At 39.6% G+C, this 18229-nt stretch overlaps 1 protein-coding gene across 2 annotated transcripts in view; it reads right to left on the bottom strand.

Moving 5' to 3' along the window:
* Positions 1-3956: 3956 nt before the first annotated feature.
* Positions 3957-18229, bottom strand: part of LOC120418320 (protein bicaudal D) — a 63536-nt gene continuing 49263 nt past the window's right edge. Inside the window, exons 3-10 of one of the 2 annotated variants that reach the window (XM_039580650.2) lie at positions 16423-16560; positions 16189-16346; positions 15820-16127; positions 15563-15756; positions 15290-15501; positions 14760-15226; positions 14519-14693; positions 3957-5050 (exon numbers count right to left, since the gene is read on the bottom strand). In XM_039580650.2, coding sequence (XP_039436584.1) covers positions 4891-5050; positions 14519-14693; positions 14760-15226; positions 15290-15501; positions 15563-15756; positions 15820-16127; positions 16189-16346; positions 16423-16560 — 1812 coding nt within the window. In that variant the 3' untranslated portion in view covers positions 3957-4890. Of the gene's footprint in view, positions 5051-14518; positions 15227-15289; positions 15502-15562; positions 15757-15819; positions 16128-16188; positions 16347-16422; positions 16561-18229 lie in introns of both variants that reach the window. The other variant, XM_039580649.2, reaches the window with a different exon arrangement.

Genomic DNA, 18229 nt, shown 5'->3' with positions numbered 1-18229 from the left:
TTAGCAAATGATATATTTATTCGCCACACACGCACACTCATTTTTTATTCTCTCTCTGACTGCATATTTTAGGGAAGAGTGCGGGGAGGGGAGTAGCGAGGGGTAGAACGTTGCGTATGCTGCCAAACTTAGAATTGCTTTTTTTTAACGAACACTACAAGCTCGGGTACGGTTTTACACTAACAAGGGTAAATAGAGTTAACCAAATACACCTAAAAACGAACAGCTCGAAAATCAATCAAACTTCAGTGTGTGTGTTTCGTAATAATATGCCTACGGTAATGATATTTTTAGCAGCGTGCAAAACTTAACCTTTTCGTCTTTTTTAGAATATCTCTTTCTTTTGTGTTTTTTTTTCTCGGGTTGTGTGTGTAATAATTTCACTTTTGTTCACCTTTGGGTTGGTTTGTTTAAGAGGGTGGGGGGTTAATTGTTATCGTGTTTTTTTTTTGTTTTGTTTTGCTCAGTTCTTTGTGGGCGTTTGTTTTCTCTATCTTTTTTTTCGAGAATAAGTTTGTGTTGGTTGAAAAACATGCATAACGTCTACTATTTTTTAATGTTATTGGTTGGTTAGTTTCTATTTTCTGTGAATTGGTTTAAACAATTACATAATCTGTGTGTGTTTTGGCTTTCTTACACGCTACGCTTGTTCAAAACTTCGAAACTTGACTCTAATCAGTAACTCGTTTTTTTTAATGTTAACAGAGATGGACTTTTTTATTTGTTTGCAAAGAAAGGGGACGTTTGGATAATCTCATACTTTCCATTAGTTAAGACAATTGCTAAGCTGTATCTACAAAAGGAATCTCATTTCGTTTTTAAACTGCTTTTAAGGTTGATTTTTCTCAAAATGCTAGTTAGTAGAAGTGAAAGTGGGGAAATATTTTCTACTTGGCGAGAAATGTACTAGGTAATGGCCAATCGGGTTATTTTGATACTTTTTTTTAACTGTGTGGCTACGACTATCTCAGTTGGTTATCGCTACTAAAATCGCTCTTTCTAAAAAGTAGAAAGTTTGACGACATTTTCCTTGGAAAGAAAAAACAATATTTTTACAAGCCTTTCTTTCCACACGATTTCTACACAAGCTTTGTTGGTTTGGTTGGTTGGTTGGTGTAAAAAGCTCACAACAAGCGAAACTTAAAAAAGCTCACCGAACATGTTGTTGACGTTTCGGCGCCCCCGTGATCTTCGTCAGGGTAGACCTTTCAAAGAAGCTCAAAATTAACGCAAACAATTGATCGTTTTCACACACGATTTTTTTAAGGATGGTACTTTTTGTTTTGTTTAAGTCTAATTCAACAATCAACGAGCATTAATTTACACAGAACATTTTGGATGGTTTTGGTGCTGATTTTGCTACTTACACAAATGTTTCAGATTGCGCACACTTTCTCTCGCAAGTTTGTTTTTGAGTTTTACTTTTACTTCGATCTCGTAAAAAGGGACGGTGATTAACATTATTTTCGTTATTTTATTGGTTGATTTTGTTTTTCTGCTGGAAAGCGACGAACCGCACCGTTGGCTTGGTGTGGCGAGTTCGCTGTTTTTCTTCGCTTTCCACTGATTTTCACAATTCAATTAAAATAAATAAATGGCTCGGTGATTTCCTTCGTTTTTCTTACCTTTCTTCCTAATTCACACTTATTGTTTCTTCTTCAATTGGTTTCACTTCACACAGATAAATTTGTTCTTTGTTTATACTCCTAGCTCTTAGTCGGAAATTTATTACTTTTTAATTTGTTTCTTTGTTTCAGTTTAATTTTTGGACGCTTCTGATTAGTTTCACTTAACGATTTTTGTTTCTGATATAGAAAAAATACAACTTTTTTCTTTCTTCTTTTTAAAGTTAGGACAGAATTGTGATGCTTTGCTTGTGTAACTTGTTTTTGTAACGATGTTTGACACACTAAATTCTTTCTATATTTTTTGCTTTGTGACACATTTAGTTACTTTTACTTTCTTTGATAACAAACATAAATCGAAAACCAAAAAAAAGGGGTGGTAAAATTATTCGATTTAATGTTTTACTTTCTAACCGGATCGGATCTTAACGATTCTAAAATACAGCAAAACAACCGCGTAAAAAGCTCGCATTTTAATTCCAAGGAATAGTCTTTACCATTTTCTTTATATGTTCAACAGTGTTGAGCCCACTGAGAACAAACTAAGCTACGTGATTTTTTTTTAGAGTTTCTACGATAGTTGAGCTACATACTACTGTTGTTATCTAGAGCAGGCTTGCTTGCTTGGTTGCAGTTTAAAAAGCTACTCGTACAAAAATTATGCACTTTTTTATCAACATAAAAACTCTTTGAAACTATTCCCGCACCTGCAGAATTGCGAACATAAGAGCGAGAGAATTTTGAGAGAAGAAAACAGTCATCTCTCAAGCAAAATTGCGTTTTCGTAACTGAGAGAGAGAGAATAAATTTCTAATTTTCTCTCTTTTGCCAACTTACACAAAGAGAAAAATACCTCGATCACATTTTGAGAAAAGATAATAATCTTCTCTCCAGCGTAACTGCGTTTCCGTAACTGAGAGAGAGAGAGAGAGAGAGAGAGAGAGAGAAGAATTTTCTCATTTTCTCACTTTTGCTAATTTACACCAATTCTCTCAGAAATTTAAATCTTTTCCTCGATCGAATTTGGAGAGCATGATTTTTATTCTTCCTGGCAAGATTGCATTCTGCTAATGGTGAAAGTTATCTCTATATTTAATAGAAATACGTCCTATTCGGATTTTGAGTATTTTCACCGATAAAAAGTTTGCAAAAATGTTCTCTCTCAGTTTTATTCAACCAGTATTCTCGCTCTCCAAATCAGCGTTGCCACATGTACAGATATTTTTGGCACAGACCAAACACTCAAACTAGTTGTATTTACAGTTAAAATACACTTGAGTAGTTTTTGTAAGCTGCACTAAAAAGATAAAGCCTGCTCCAAATGGCTTGTTATAACGCAGCTTTTTTTTAGTAAGCTAGTCACTCTCTCGATCAGAATCTCCTCTCAATACTCTCTTGCAAAATAGCTGAGAAAAGGTATAAATTTTCTCTCAGTTCAAGAAAAACTCTCTCTCAGTTTGAATTCAGAGATTTTCACTGAGAGAAAGATGGTAGTTTTCTCTCTCAGTTCAAGATGATTTTCTGCATTTTGAGATTTTTGGAAAAGAAGGAGTAGAGCTCTCTCTCAGATTTTAAGAGGATTGTTCTCTCTTTCCGGCGGAACGCAGTGAAGTTACTTTTTGAGAGCAAGATTAATATTCTCACAATTCTAATGAGAGAAAAGGGCTTCTCTCTCAGTTTTGAAGAATTGCGTTGCGTTGTAGTATTTGAGAATATTCTCTCTCCGGAAGATTTACGTTTACGTACTTTTTTTTAATCAACTTTTAAAGAGAGCGATTTTTTTTGCAATCTTGCAAAAATTCTCCCTCTCTCAGATAAAATCACATTTCCGTACCATTTTGAACTAAAGAGTAAAATTGTCTGCACATTTGCTATTTTTTTTATTTTTATACGCATTACTACAAATATGGGAATAGTTTCAATTGAGTTGCATCAAAAAGCTAATTAAACCATTTTCCGAATGCGCCGAAAATAATTTTGAAAACTTAAAAATGTGAGCAAATCGACGACATTCGGCTCCTTTTGCCTCTAATTTTTCTACTCAAAATCTACCGCTCCAGTTGGCATTCAAAATTGAGTTGCTAAAAGTAGCAAAAATGGAGCAAATATTACTGACATGCTAATGTTTTGTTTCCTCTACGATCTGAACCGCGTCGCTCGGACGCGCCCTAAAAAAGATTTGGTCCGATGTTAGAAAATAGGAGCTTTGCGATCGACGGACAGCTGCCCGTTGCTTCGCACCAGTATTTTTATGTTCTCTTTTTGTATCAATCGATAATTTTACCAGCAAAAAACTGATAATTTTTAAAAAGGAAAAATACCCCGCTGAAATCATTTGTAAAACAAAAAACTTTTATTGCACAAGAAGACAAAAAGAAAAAAATATCTACAATTTTGCAAATTTCATCATTGTAACGTTATTGTTTGACAATAAATTGTTTGTTTCCTAACAAGAAATATTTTTTGTTTGTTTTCCTACATACGAGTCTGTCTGTGTCTGTGTGTTTTGTCCGACTACGCTCGGTACATTTAAAAAGTTTTGATAATGTTTTGCTTGCAGCGCGTACAGCTTGTCGTTTTCTTTAATCTTCCCCTTTTTAGCTTAACCCAAAAAAAAAAAGAGAAAAATAATAATTATGCATGTGTGTGGGTGTGTGTTTCTGTGTAAGTGGTTAAATTTTCCTTGCCTGTGGTTAGTCACACCGCGTCGCGTCGTGTCTCGTGTTACAATATATTATAATCTTATCAAAATAATTTAACGATATATACTTTCACACACTCGCCCGAACTCGTCTTTTTTTCGCGTGCGCGTGCCCCGACCTTGCTTTGCCCCTCTGCTTTGGGTGGGGCAAAACGGGACACCGCACCGCAGCTTAGCTTACAAATATTATTTAAAAATATATGCCTCACATCACACATCGCTCTCGCATTCATGATTAGTCCTGGATTCATAGGTATAACGGCTTGTGTATAGTACAAAAAGGAGGCAGGTGAAACACACGCGCCGGTCCGTTTTTTCTCTGGACAACTCCGGCTCCGGCCAACAACGAAGAATCGCGCAACGAGAGACAAGAAAAGAAAAACCTAACGAACGAACAATCAAACAGGAAAAACCGAAACGTCTCGCTCTCTCTCTCGTTCGCTTGGATGGATGGATGAGAAATTTTTTGTTTGTTTTTGTGTTTTTCCTTGGACGATGGACCGTTTACATCTTCAGCAGTGTGTAGAGGAAGGCTAGGATCTTACGCTGCACGCTCACCTTATGTTAGAAGAATGCCTGGTTCGGATTGTTGGCGCCGCCGCCGCTGCCGGCGTTGCTGTTGTTCGGGTTCTGGTTGCTGCTGCGGGCGGGGACACCCCGCGAGAAGGCGGACTTGCCACCACCTCGGGCCGGCATCGCTGGTCGCCGCACGTGGCGCATCTCGCTGGAAAGAGGGAGAATAAGGCGAGATTCAGAATTAAATTAATGCGAAAAAGTAAATAGTTTTTTTCTGTGTGTGTGGATCAATCGAACAGCTCACTAGACTAACAATCCAGAGGTCACCAGTTGGAATCCCTCGGGGGACGACACAAATATCCAACTTTCAAGTTGGATTTTGTCGCATTCTTCTCGTGAAATACCAACAGACCCGAGAGGCATGTAGCAAAGGAAAACGCAAGACACCAGCTATTGGTACTAGCAATAGTGACCTAAGGGTGTCTCCACAGCTGGTGGCAAACACCGAAGCAAATCAAATTTGCACCCGACGGCAAACCCATCGCTGTAGGTACCTGTCGTGGTAGCAAACTTGCTTCCAGTTCATAGCGCTTTCACTTTGCAAAATGCTTAAAGCTCAAAAAAACAAAAGAAAAAATGTTTTGCGATCAAAAAAAGCGTTCCAATTTTTTATTGTCGTGCTTGCCTCCGAAAAATTTTGGACGATTTTTCTTACACACGCAAAAAAATGTTGGAACAATGTTTTCGTTTGCAAAAAATACAGATTTGAACAAATCGAGTTCTGCAAAGTTCTAAAAGGTATAACCACATATTAAAAAATAGGGGTCTCCTACGAAAGGCCACATCGCGAAAGGCCGAATTCTCGCAAGGCTGAAACTCACAAAGCAATCCGCGCCCGAAAAGGTTTGTTGCTGTATGCTATCATTTTTTTTAAACCATATTTTTGTAGCGAAAATTGTTTTCGAAATAATGAAGGTATGATTTTCTAGTTTCGATTTATTTTCCCCAAAAATATATTGTAAATATTTGAATACATTTACGTACTTTTGAAATGCTGAAATTAATTGTATCCTACTTACTTGAATGCATATTTCCCATATAATCGGAAAAGATAAACATACAATATAGACTCGCTTATCCCGGGCCTCGATTATCCGAAGTTTCGATTATCCAATGCTCGATTATTTGATGGTTTGTATCAGACTTTGGATAATCGAATCACGACAAAAAAATGTTTTGTATTTCATAATTTTCGTACTTTTAACATCAACCATTTTTGGGGGTCATCTTCAATTTAAAAAATCTGAATCTTTTTAGAGTAGTTCATGGCTCGACAATATAAAATAAGACGAACAATTTTTTTTCGTGATTCGATTATCCGAAGTAAAATATCTCCGAGGCCTTCGGATAATCAATTGTTTAAAGTTCTTCCTATGACGGTCGTCTGTTCTTTATTCTCACCGACATGCTCATGGTTGCGTTTGCGTTGTTTCAAACTTTTGAAAGTTGATCTTGAAATTTAGTTTTTTTACCCACGCAAGTTTTGGCTAACTTTAAAAAGAAACGAGTCGTACATTTATCTGAGGTTTACCGAGTTGAAGTTGAAGTTTTAAAAATTCAGTAAAACTTTTGTTTCCCTGCTTGAATGTTTTCTGTCGTCAAGGTAAGGGACCATTCATAAACCACGTGGACACTTTTTTGAGAATCTGTTACCCCCCCCCCCCCCTTCGTGGACAATTGTCTATACAAAAAAAATCTTTTTTGTATGGATCGTGGACAATCGCCATACCCCCCCCCCCCCTAAAGTGTCCACGTGGTTTATGGATGGTCCCTAAGTGTTAAACTCAGTATCGGAAATATTGCTCAAAAGGATACTGAAATAGCAGTTGCAAAAAGAAGATTTTTTCAGCACGTGACAGATAGGGTAGAGTGATCCCAAGCCTGTATCTCTTCAACACGTGGGTAAAACATAAGCTTTGTTCTAGAAAGTTGTGCAAAATTGACTCAAACTCAATGTAGAAAACAAAGAAAAAAAATAAAAAATGTATGGATTGAGCTACACACATTTTTCCAAAATGTGCTCCAAAAAACCTCCTAGAGATTTTTTTTCTTTGTTTGTATGGAAAACACTTAAAATTTATTGAAAAAAAAATGTTTTTAATGCATGGTTTGTTTGATAAACTTATCAAATACAAAACCCTTATTCATTTTACGTTAAATTTATCGTCATATTATTTTACAATCAATTGTTTAAAAAAGTGCGTTTAGGGAGACTTGATCCCTGCCTTTTACAGTCATTGGAATTAGCCTTATGCTTAATTATTTGGTTTGGTTTTTCGTACATGGTTTCCTTTAGTATACACAGAAAAAAATATTTCTGTAAATTTACATTATTTATCATGTACCAAAAGGTATCATGATAAATGATGTATATTTACATTAGATTTATTGGAAATTTACATCTTTTTCATTGTAAACGTTTCTCTAATCTAATCTAATCTAATCAGACCCTAGCGCAGCCAATCTTTCGAAGGGATCCTGGAGAGTGCCTTAGGTTAGATGACGCCTAGCACTCTTCTTGTCATTTATTAACATTTGTAGTGCGCCATTGCATCGGAATGCATTGAAACAACACAAGCGTTAAAGCGGCCAGGCCTACTGCGTAAAGCCGTATCGCAGAGATGACTCGTAATTGGGTTGAGTTTGAGCACGGAGTGTTCGAACAACAACACAATTCTGAATCGACAGGGGAGGAAGAAGCGTGGGGACACACCACCATACGCTCCGAGATTTGGTTGTATTCGTTGGGAGCACCATGCTAAGAAGGTTTGGTACTCCGGGACCCTCTGGGATGGGACATTGTATTTCCACGAATGCCCTGGACTCTATCTGCCGTGGTTATAGCGCCACAACTCGCTCTCTGTAACAGTATTCCTAATTCCAGTCCACGCTCACCAAGTCGTCATGGCCTAGTGGTTAGCATTTTTGCTTACCAATCCAAAGGACGGGGGATCGAACCCCGCCTCGAGCGACTTTGATTTTTCGTTCATATTCATCATTTTCAAATTTATGTGTTCTTGACTTTCTCGTTGGGAGCAGATGGGAATCGAACCCAGAACCATTCGCTTACAAAGCGAACACCGTAACCAGTCAGCCACGGCCGCTCCCTTTCTTTTTCATTGTAAACGTTTCCAACAAAAATATATTGAAAACGTGTAAATTTCCAATAAATCTAATGTAATTTTACCAAACCAAAAAAAAATTTTTTTTTTGCTCCGCGGGATCCAAAATTCATTTTAATCATCGAATTTCAGATCCAACGAAGCAATACCAGTAATAATATATAAAAATAATTAAATTTGGTACAGATTAGCAATCCTAAAGAATTTTGTAACTAAAGCACCCAACTTACCCGTGCATTGAATTGCAAAAGTCATCTGTGGACCAAACCTGGTTCAGAGAGCAAGTCCTTTCCAAATGTAGTTGGACGCGTCGTAGAGGAAATCGTTGCACGGACGGTAACCGCCATAAAAGTCGTCGGCGTTTGTATAGGAATTCAACTTGCTAGGAAACGACGATCGCGGCAAGCCACTTCGGGGTTTTGACGCGCTCAACAGCATTTTTTGCCAACGTGGACCTCATCGGTTTAGAGACGAACGCTGTACTTACGCGTGTTTCGACTCTACTCCATCACCCCAATGTTGATCAACTTCAGCTGCAGCTCATTTTTGGGGTCCGAATGATGCTGATGACCAACGCCACCGTAGTGAGGAGCCCAGATTTTACCACCACCACTGCAGGACGCTCCGCCATCAACCGCAGCCGGAGGTGGATACTCGTTCAGCTGCAGCAGCGATCCGGACGTGTGCTTGATCTTTTCAGCTTGGCCAGGCGCAAGCGTAGATTGACATTTGACCCTTAGCTGCACCCGCCTCAGCCATCGAATGAAAGTTCTTGGGCGATTCACCGCGCACTGAAACCGTCTCCAACTGCGAGTAGGTAATATGAATCGTTGCGAATCAGCAACCTGGGCAACTCGTACCAGTTTTTATCTGCAAGGAAAACATGGGTTTAGAATTCATTTAAGTGGTACATGTCATTGTATGCTTACCCTCTGAGGTGGACTTAAACACCGTGCGAAACGTCTTGTCCAACCAGCTGCCGAAGGACCACTTGTTGAAGGATGTGAACTGTCACCGGCCATCGCCGTCTTGAGCCGGCTCATCACATTGTAGTCGATGTTCTCCGGAGGAGTTATCTACGAGCGCAGCTGGGGCCTTCAACCTAACCTCCAACCTTCATCAGCAATGTGGCCTATGAGGTTCCGGAACATCTACCATCGCCGTAAAAGAGGAGAAAAATATCAGTTCCTGTGGTTGATTCCCAAAAAATCGCTTCCGGACAAGTCGTTGGCTTACCTTCGTTCACGACTCCAATGATTGCGGGCTTGATGCGGCTGGACAAGCTCTGAATCGGAAGACACTTGACGACTTTGCCGGGTTCCCTACCATCCTGCTGCTCCACGCTTTTATTTTTGGAACCGATTCCTTCGGATTTTTCGAGCAAGATGCACACTCAACCAGTAAAGAGGCAAAACTTTGAAAAGTTACTTTTTGTTGTTGTTTTGGTTTTTTGTAGTTTCGTGTTTTTGTTTCTTATCTGTCAAAGATGCAAGGCGAGAGAATGATCAAGGTGTAGCATGAAAATGAGAAAAAAGGTACCGGCAAAAGATATAATGGATAAATGACATAAATTACATAAAATCAATAAAAACCATCGTGAAATGTTCAAATATTTCGTTAGTTAAGAACAAATTTGAGAACAAGCAAATAACTTACCCTTCTCGAAACCAATCATAATCGACTGTCTCGATTTTCTTTTGGCAGCTCCGGAAACTGCATCGTAACTATTCCGTCGGTCTCCGCTGCGACCCTTCTACGTTGGACGGTTTTTTGTCAGGCGCAGCCGAGATAATTGCTCGACAGATAAAATGATGATCTAATACTAAATAACAACAAAACGCAAATTATACCATCCGACGCGATAAATTTCTCTCTCGCGAATCGCGAATTGCCACAAGTAATTCAGACTTGGGACGATTGTTTTTAAATGTTAACATTGTTCAAGATTACTTTGATTAGCCCTGTTGCCCCAGGCAAGTCGACCAAATCGAGCTATCATCTTAATAGCACTTCCACTTGCTACAAAACAAACATGAATAATGGAAGCAATTTTAGCTGTCAAACAAGATTTCCATTTGAATTACACGATTCTTATTTTACATGTTTCTAACATTTACATTGTTCAGATTGGTAAATGTTTGACTAAATGGTAACAATTTACATGAAATTTAACTATTACATTCAATTAGATTTTACATAACGGATGTATACATCAGATTTTGTGATTTACATTTGTTTTAAAATTTACATGTGGCATGTTTACATTGAAAACACAGTTTACATGACGTGGAAATTTACATATTTTTTTCTGTGTAGTTGTACATGACTTACTGCAGTTTTAACCATTTTTCATTTCATTTTTTTTTTGTTGGATTGTTTTGGCAAAAACATCAGTGCATTAATTAACCTAAAGCTGAGATATGGGGTACCTCTCAACAGCTGACTAATTCAAACGGTGTTAGAATTTATTGGTACACGAGAGAACAAATTGGAAAACATAGTTAAATGTTTAGGCTTTCAAATTATGCAAAACGTTAATAGTTTTGTGAGAAATGACAGAGTTATGTGCGATACAAAAAAGGGGATCAAGTTTCCCCACTATCCCCTACGATCGAGGTTTTGGATAAATACGACGAGTGATGAAAATAAAACAAGATTTGCAACGAATAAACAACCTTTGAGTGCGATTTTAAGTTAAACGTCCATATGTTTAGTCAATACACCGTAGAAATAAAAATTAAATTAAAAACTATTAATTTTCAATACAATACAATTCAAATCAATAGTTTTTATTAGTAAATAATCAATTCACAGTTACGTAACCTACTAGAATTTTAGTGTTCCATTGAACTATGATCTGTACTATAACGTCATGATTCGAAATCCGGACACTTAGTAGCATATCATTTTTGTTATAGCTGGCAAAAAATCATGTAATAAGTTGGAAATGTAGAAATATCATTAGGATGTAGTATAAACAGTCAGTTTTAAGAGAATGCATGCAAAATATGTCTTTTCTAACAATTTTTCATCAGAATTTTAAAATTAAAATGACTTGTTGTGCTTCGAATCCCGGACACTGATAAAGGCTGATTCGAAATCCGGACAGTTTTACTTCGAATTCCGACACTTGATTTTGCTAATGAATTGCACAAATTTAGATTGAAATGTTAGTGAATGGCATCCTTTAGGTCGCAAAACAATCGATAGTTTATATAAAAATTTGCTATAATTTAAGGAAATCAAAACCATAAATTTCTGCTTTGCCTTTCCGGTGCTTCGGACGCCTATGAAATATTTCAGTGAAATGTTTCACATTTTTGGTTATCTTATAATATTAATTTAATTGTTTTGATATTAACTGCAGCGTTTAAACAAACTTCAAATGAATGTTGACGTTAGAATTCATCAAAGAACACAGTTTGGACATTAACAATGCGAACTTATATCCAAATAATTGATAAAACATGATGAGGTGTCCGGGTTTCGAAGCGTCCGGCAATTCGAATCATGACGTTAGTACATTTTGATGTAATTGGATTTTCTAACAATGGATTTGCCAAGAGAAGGAAAAAATATTTTTCAAAAAAGTAGAAATTTTCTGCCTTTATATAAAAAAAATATTAAATTTTCCTTAAAAATGCTCACAACATTAAAGAGAACATTCCTAAGCATAACTCTACCACAGTGAATTCAAGGTTTTGTAATTTTTTCTAAGATTTTCAGAATATTTTATTTAGGCCTGTTCCTTCTTTAATATTTGTGTTGCATTAGTAAATTTTAATTTATAGACACACTAAATGTTAATAAATATCAAGAAGAAGGCTATTGGAAGACATCAAATAGAAAATTTTTTAAAATACAGACCTTCGAAAACATTTTTTTTTTATTTCTATGAATGTATTGTTTGTTTGAACAAAACAAATTTATGAAAAAAGTTTCATCCAAAACAAAAAATTAAAATCGAAAAAAAAAATTAAAATTCAAATTACTCTTGCATTAGAAACCCTGAGGAAATTTTGATTGCAGGTCCGATCATCTCAACCACCGATACAGGACAAGTTTTATACAAATCCAATACCAATAATTGAGAATGCTGTTTAAAAAATATCACAATTGAAATTAAAAAAAAAACTAACTAAGAAATTTATTGATAATTCACAGATTTTCTTTTTGTTTTTTCCTCATCATCTCACGTGGCATGGAACTTTCAAAACACTGGTTTTCGTTCAATCAGATGGCTGATTTTGCAACAAAATGGAGCAAGAGTGGAGATGCCCTTAATTTCAAACAGACAAAATTAAGGACACAATTTAGAATTTGACTCAGGGCAAAAATATAAAAAATGGTTTAGCGTTACAATGTCGAAAGCAAAGAACAAATCTCGGGTTAGTTTTCACAATGTCGTAAGTGCCATTTGTAGACTTTGCAGATTTTTGATCTTATTTTTTTGTTTAATTTACGAAATATCAACTTCGAAAATGCTCTTTGCTGAAAACCCATAAAATTTCTATCTTTCTACAGAAAAATCAAATAAGTTTTGGATGGCTGTAATATTGCCTTGAATATCACATGAGCATGAGCATGAGCATGAGCATGGTTGACTGCCAATGAGCTGCTACTCCGTTATTGACGGATCAGCTGAAGTTACACAATGAACCAACAGATGAGTAGTGGGAGCTAATCATCCTCACCAGAGCTGAAAATGTCAGGGGTCCTGACGCAAAAATCGGCGACGCATACACGAATTTTTCAGATCCATTCACTAAACCGCAAAACCGTGACATAAACAAACCCGACTCAGTCGTGAGTGCCCTAGCTCACTGAGCAGCTGCAATGCGAAACAGTAGTCGACCAACGCTCATTCGACGTTGCACGCACACACATAAAGAAACAAGTTTTTACACAAAAAGTTGGTATTTATGCGTGGAAATGTAATTTTGAATATAAGTTATGGTTGTTTTAAGTGTTTTGCACAGTCTAAAACCATTCAATTGTTTAAAAATAGTCAAAATAGTGTTTAGAGAGGATTTTACGAGTCAGTCATACGACACGAATTGAGTGAGTGTAGCTCATTTTTTCACGTCTCTTATTCTCCAGCAGCCGACCGGCACGAGTCAGGCGGCAGAGGTTGAACGGACACAGTAGGCTTCCAGTCAGATGCTAGCAGTGAACTGACATTTTGGTTTGCTTCATGTGTACGCTGGGTTGGAAACATTTTGCAGGCCTGATCCTCACTGTATAACCCCTGAAGATCTTTGCTTTAAGTCAATACCGGCGCCCCCCCCCCAAGGAGATGCAGTTCAACAAAGGTAGGAATGTTAGTCCGATAGTTGAAGTTGCAGACTCATCAGACACAGAGTTTGTCGCTCTATACCTGTTGACACCGCATGAGACCGTTGAATCCACAGCATCTCCTTCAAGCATCACGGGAAGTGGGGGAATTGTGTTAGTAGGGGAAGGAAAGGGAAGGTCAGGATTCATCTTGGTAGATGATATGACCAGAATGTGAACCATAATCGTTGCCTTCTGAGCTACGGCGCTATGAGAAGGACTTATCATTCGCGTATTTTTTACTTCAAACCGCCGGCGTGCCATCCGAGCAACGATGCTTTGGGATGGACTTTCAAAACGAAATGAAATTTGAATTAACGCATTATTCGGTGACGTACAATTTAAACTAGATCCGGATTTATTATTGGTAGATGATATGATCAGAAAGTGAAACATTATCGTTGCCTTACGAGCTTTGACGCTTTGAAAATAACTTAATTATATTCTCAATCCCGTATTTTTTAGTTCTTACCGTCGGCGTGCCATCCGAGCATCGATGCTATGGGAAGGGCTTTCAAAACAAAATTAAATTTTTAGTAACGTATTATTCGTTATCATGTCAACCTCATGAATTTCATGAAGTTCTTCGCGCACGACTTCTTTACAACCAACTTAACCACGAATTTACCCAGTCCGGACCGCAAAAAACCGGCTCAAAAACAGAAAGATAATATATACACGACGACGCGAAGCCTTCTATCATTAAATTCAAGAAACTTCACTACTTTGCCGCGGATTATCGCGCGTCGATTCGCCAACTGATCTCCCCCACGAACACAACACGACTGAGGGCCAAACTCTCAAGGCCACGCGACACATCTTCTAGCACTTTCTCGCGGATTCTCGCGCGCGTTGATTCGCCAACTGATCTCCTCCACGAACACCACACGACTCTGTAATATTGCCTTGAATATCACGACCAAAAACCTAGTGAAACCGAAACTTTGGGTTCCTTAACACTAATATCACATTACAGTTATTTTGAGGACCCCTGAAATGTGTTTTACTCATTAAGGCGGCCAGACCTACTGCGTTACATTAACCATATGAAACAGATTTTGTGAACGGAGCCACATGCCACAAAATCAACCGGGGAGGAAGAAAGCGTGGACATACCGTACCGAACGCTCCGTCCCTTAAAATAACTAAAATTCACTCACCGATCCATCTCCAGCTCCTCGAGCTTCTGGGTGAGCCCGAGCTTCTGCTGCACCGCCAGCCGCAGCAGCTGGTTCAGAGTCTTTTTCTCTTCCTCGGCGGCCGACAGCTGGTGCGTCAGCTCATCGACCTGCGTCACGTACTCCTCGCAGCGGGCGGCAAACATCGCCCGCAGACCTACGGGAAAAAATGGCGGGTTGAGTACTTCGAGGGAAAGGTAAGATATTATAAAGGGGATCGTACTGGAGAAGGTGGCGGCGTCCTCTTTCAGGATCCTCAGCTCGTTGCGCAGCTTGGACATGGTGTCGCTCACGACCAGCTTCTCGTTCTCGTACTTGGACTTGAGGTTGGTGAGCGCCACCTCGGCCGTGTTCTTGTTCGACTTGAGCACCGTCCGCAGGGTGGCGATCTGTTCGCGCTTCGTCGACAGCAGACTCTTCAGCTTGATGATCTGCTCGTGCAGGTCGGCGATCTCCTCCTTGGCGTCCTTGTCGCCGGCAGCCACGTCCGACACCTTGTCCTTGTTCAGCTCGATCGTGTGCTCGACGGCCGTCTTGAGGTACTTGATCTGGTCGCTGATCGTGTCCACGTACTTCTTGATCTCGACGGCGTCGCTCAGCGCCTGCAGGTCCTCGAACACGTGCGGCCTCGAGGTGAGGATGTCGGACTTGAGCTGGGACTGGATCGCGGACAGCGAGTCGTTGTCGAAGCTATGGAAAGAATCAAGATTTGATTAGAAGAGATATTAAACGATCAACAGTGCGTCCTCCTACCTAAGATCGTCGTTCTTGTGGTCGAGCAGGACGCGGTTCGGCGTTTCGCCGTTGACGGTGCACACCAGATGGTACAGCTGGGCGAGGTCGTCGCTGAGCGAAACCAAATTGCTGCGGGTCGAGTTCAGGCTTTGGCCGGCGTTCTGCGACAGGGTCGTGAGAACCTGGACGTCGCTGTGCAGGTCCAACGATTTCTGCTCTGAAGACAGCAACTGCAAAAAAGAAGAGAAAGGTTAGTTCTACGACTAAACGACTCAAAAGTTAACTAGTTACCTTGTTCTTCAAATTGGTGATTTCGTTGCGCAGCACGGCCATCGCGTCCGAGCAGTTGAGACCCTTCTGCAGCTCGACCAGGTCGGCCTTCAGCGTGTCGATCTCCTTCGAGCTGAGCGTGAACCAGTTCGAGTACTGCAGGATCGCCTCGTTCAGCTTGTCGTTCATCACCTTGTCCTTGTTGTTGGACACGTCTGAAAGAGAGAAATTTAGTTAATCCTCTACCAACCTGACCAACGTTCAGAGCCAACACTCACTGGCAAACTTGTCCTCGGCGGCGATCTGCTTCTTGAGGTTCTGCAGCGCGTCCACGTGGGCCGCCAGCAGCGTCAGCTTCGCCATAAAGTTCTGCATCTCGTTCTGGCTCTTGTCCAGGTTCTGTTGGGCGTCGCGCAGGTTCGCCGTCAGGCAGATCTTCTCGTTCTCGATCAGCTCCAGCTGCTTCTCGAGCTTCTTCAGCTCGTTCAGATGGATCTCGGAGAACAGGTCGACCTTGGTGCCGTCCGGCGACTTGAGGTCGGCCGTTTCCGCCTCCAGCGTCTCTAGCCGCTTCAGCGTCGAGTCCCTAAACAAAAAAAAACAGTCCGTTGATAAAAATCCAAAGCGATCAGCAACTCAGTTCATACTTGAGCGTGGGCATCTCGTCCTCGCAGTCGCTGCTGTTGAGCGTGCTCTCCTCCATTCCCCGTATACTGATTGCCAGATTGCTAATGTTGTACATCGATTCCCGATTGATATGTGTATCAAGCTCCTTCTTGAGCGCGTACTTGGTCTCGCGCTCAATCTACGGCAACAAAGAAAGCGATTGTATGTTTAGTATTTGTTTTTGCACTCTACAAATTAAGTTAAAAGACACTCACTTGCAACGCGGTCAGCGCGTCCTCCATCTGCTTCTCGGCGATCTTCTTCAAGCTGGCCAGTTCCTCCACCTGCGAGTTGAGCAACTCGATTTCTTCGCTGAGCCGTCGGATTTCGTGTTTGGCACCTTCAAATTCCACCTAAAGGCGAGCAGGTTGAGAATTAATGTGTACCAATATTTGTTTTAATTACTGATCAAAGCAGAACCATGACGTTTTCTTGAAAGTCATACCTTGGAACCCAAATCTATCATACCTTAACGAAACTGAAGCGTTTACTGACATCAACTGAAAAATTGTCGAGTTGTGTAGTTATTTAAATTGCATTTAGGTGTTCATTAGGGTAGGTACGTTTTTCAAAAAGTTCTCGGATCAAGTTTTAGTATGGTTCCCCTTGTAGGGCATGCACATAGGGACTTTCATGCCAAATATGAGATTATTTGGTTGTAAACTGGCTGCGCGCATCAGGGTTAAAGTTTACATGGGAATTCTTATGGGAAATTGGAACTTTTTATTCAAACGCTCCTACAGGTCTGGGAAAATCACGCGCCAACTTCTGGTATGGTCAGGCCTATGGGGAATGGTCTGGAGAACACTTTTCCCGAAGAGAGCATATGGATTCGTTGTCCCTAGACCTGGCGCATCGGCAAACAATCCGATGTCTCCAGAATCAACGGTTTTCCCTGCAAAAGCATCAAATTGTCCTTAGCATGCTATGAAAGCTCGATGAACACCGCGACGCCATACGTCAGGCAGCTACCACGTGGTTGAAATATTTGCAAAAAAAAATACAAATTTGCTATGCAAAGATTCTGAATTCGACTAAATAATATCAGGATTACTCGAAATGATCATTTTCTAGTTAAAAGAAGGTTTGTAATTGAATATTCCAGCCGTTTCTCACCCACGTGGTAGCTGCCTGACGTATGGCGTCGCGGTGTTCATCGAGCTTTCATAGCATGCTAAGGACAATTTGATGCTTTTGCAGGGAAAACCGTTGATTCTGGAGACATCGGATTGTTTGCCGATGCGCCAGGTCTAGGGACAACGAATCCATATGCTCTCTTCGGGAAAAGTGTTCTCCAGACCATTCCCCATAGGCCTGACCATACCAGAAGTTGGCGCGTTATTTTCCCAGACCTGTAGGAGCGTTTGAATAAAAAGTTCCAATTTCCCATAAGAATTCCCATGTAAACTTTAACCCTGATGCGCGCAGCCAGTTTACAACCAAATAATCTGATATTTGGCATGCCCTACAAGGGGAACCATACTAAAACTTGATCCGAGAACTTTTTGAAAAACGTACCCACCCTAGTGTTCATACTCTTAACAGCGTTGCCATAAATACCTCCAATAACTTAAAACTCTCTGCATGTATTTTAAATTTTAAGTTTTTTATAATATTTTTTTATTGATATTGACATAGTGGAATTATTATGTTTAATCATAATTGAAAAAAACATATTTTGGTAGGGGCAAGTTTTGGGCTTTGGAATGGATTTATTCCAAACATAAGGCAAGGGTCTACGTCAAATAATATCACCACACCGAAAACCACGTTTTAATTCATTGTATTATCGGATTTATGAGCAAAAATATAAATTTCAACGTTGTATTGAACGAAATGGCTTCTGCCACACATTTTTAAAGTGGCTCAAAAAAAGTTTTAAGTAAAAAAAAAATCATCAACAAAGTATACAACATTGGAGGGAACGTTCCAAAGCATAAACCTACTACACTGAATTCATAAATTTGTATGTTTTTCCCTGGTTGTGGGTGCATTTTACTTAAGTGGGCCATTTTGCCCCCC

Source organism: Culex pipiens, chromosome 2 (assembly GCF_016801865.2).
Source record: "Culex pipiens pallens isolate TS chromosome 2, TS_CPP_V2, whole genome shotgun sequence".
In the NCBI taxonomy this organism is placed as follows: Eukaryota; Metazoa; Arthropoda; class Insecta; order Diptera; family Culicidae; genus Culex; species Culex pipiens.
This window is presented reverse-complemented; position numbering and strand designations above follow the sequence as displayed.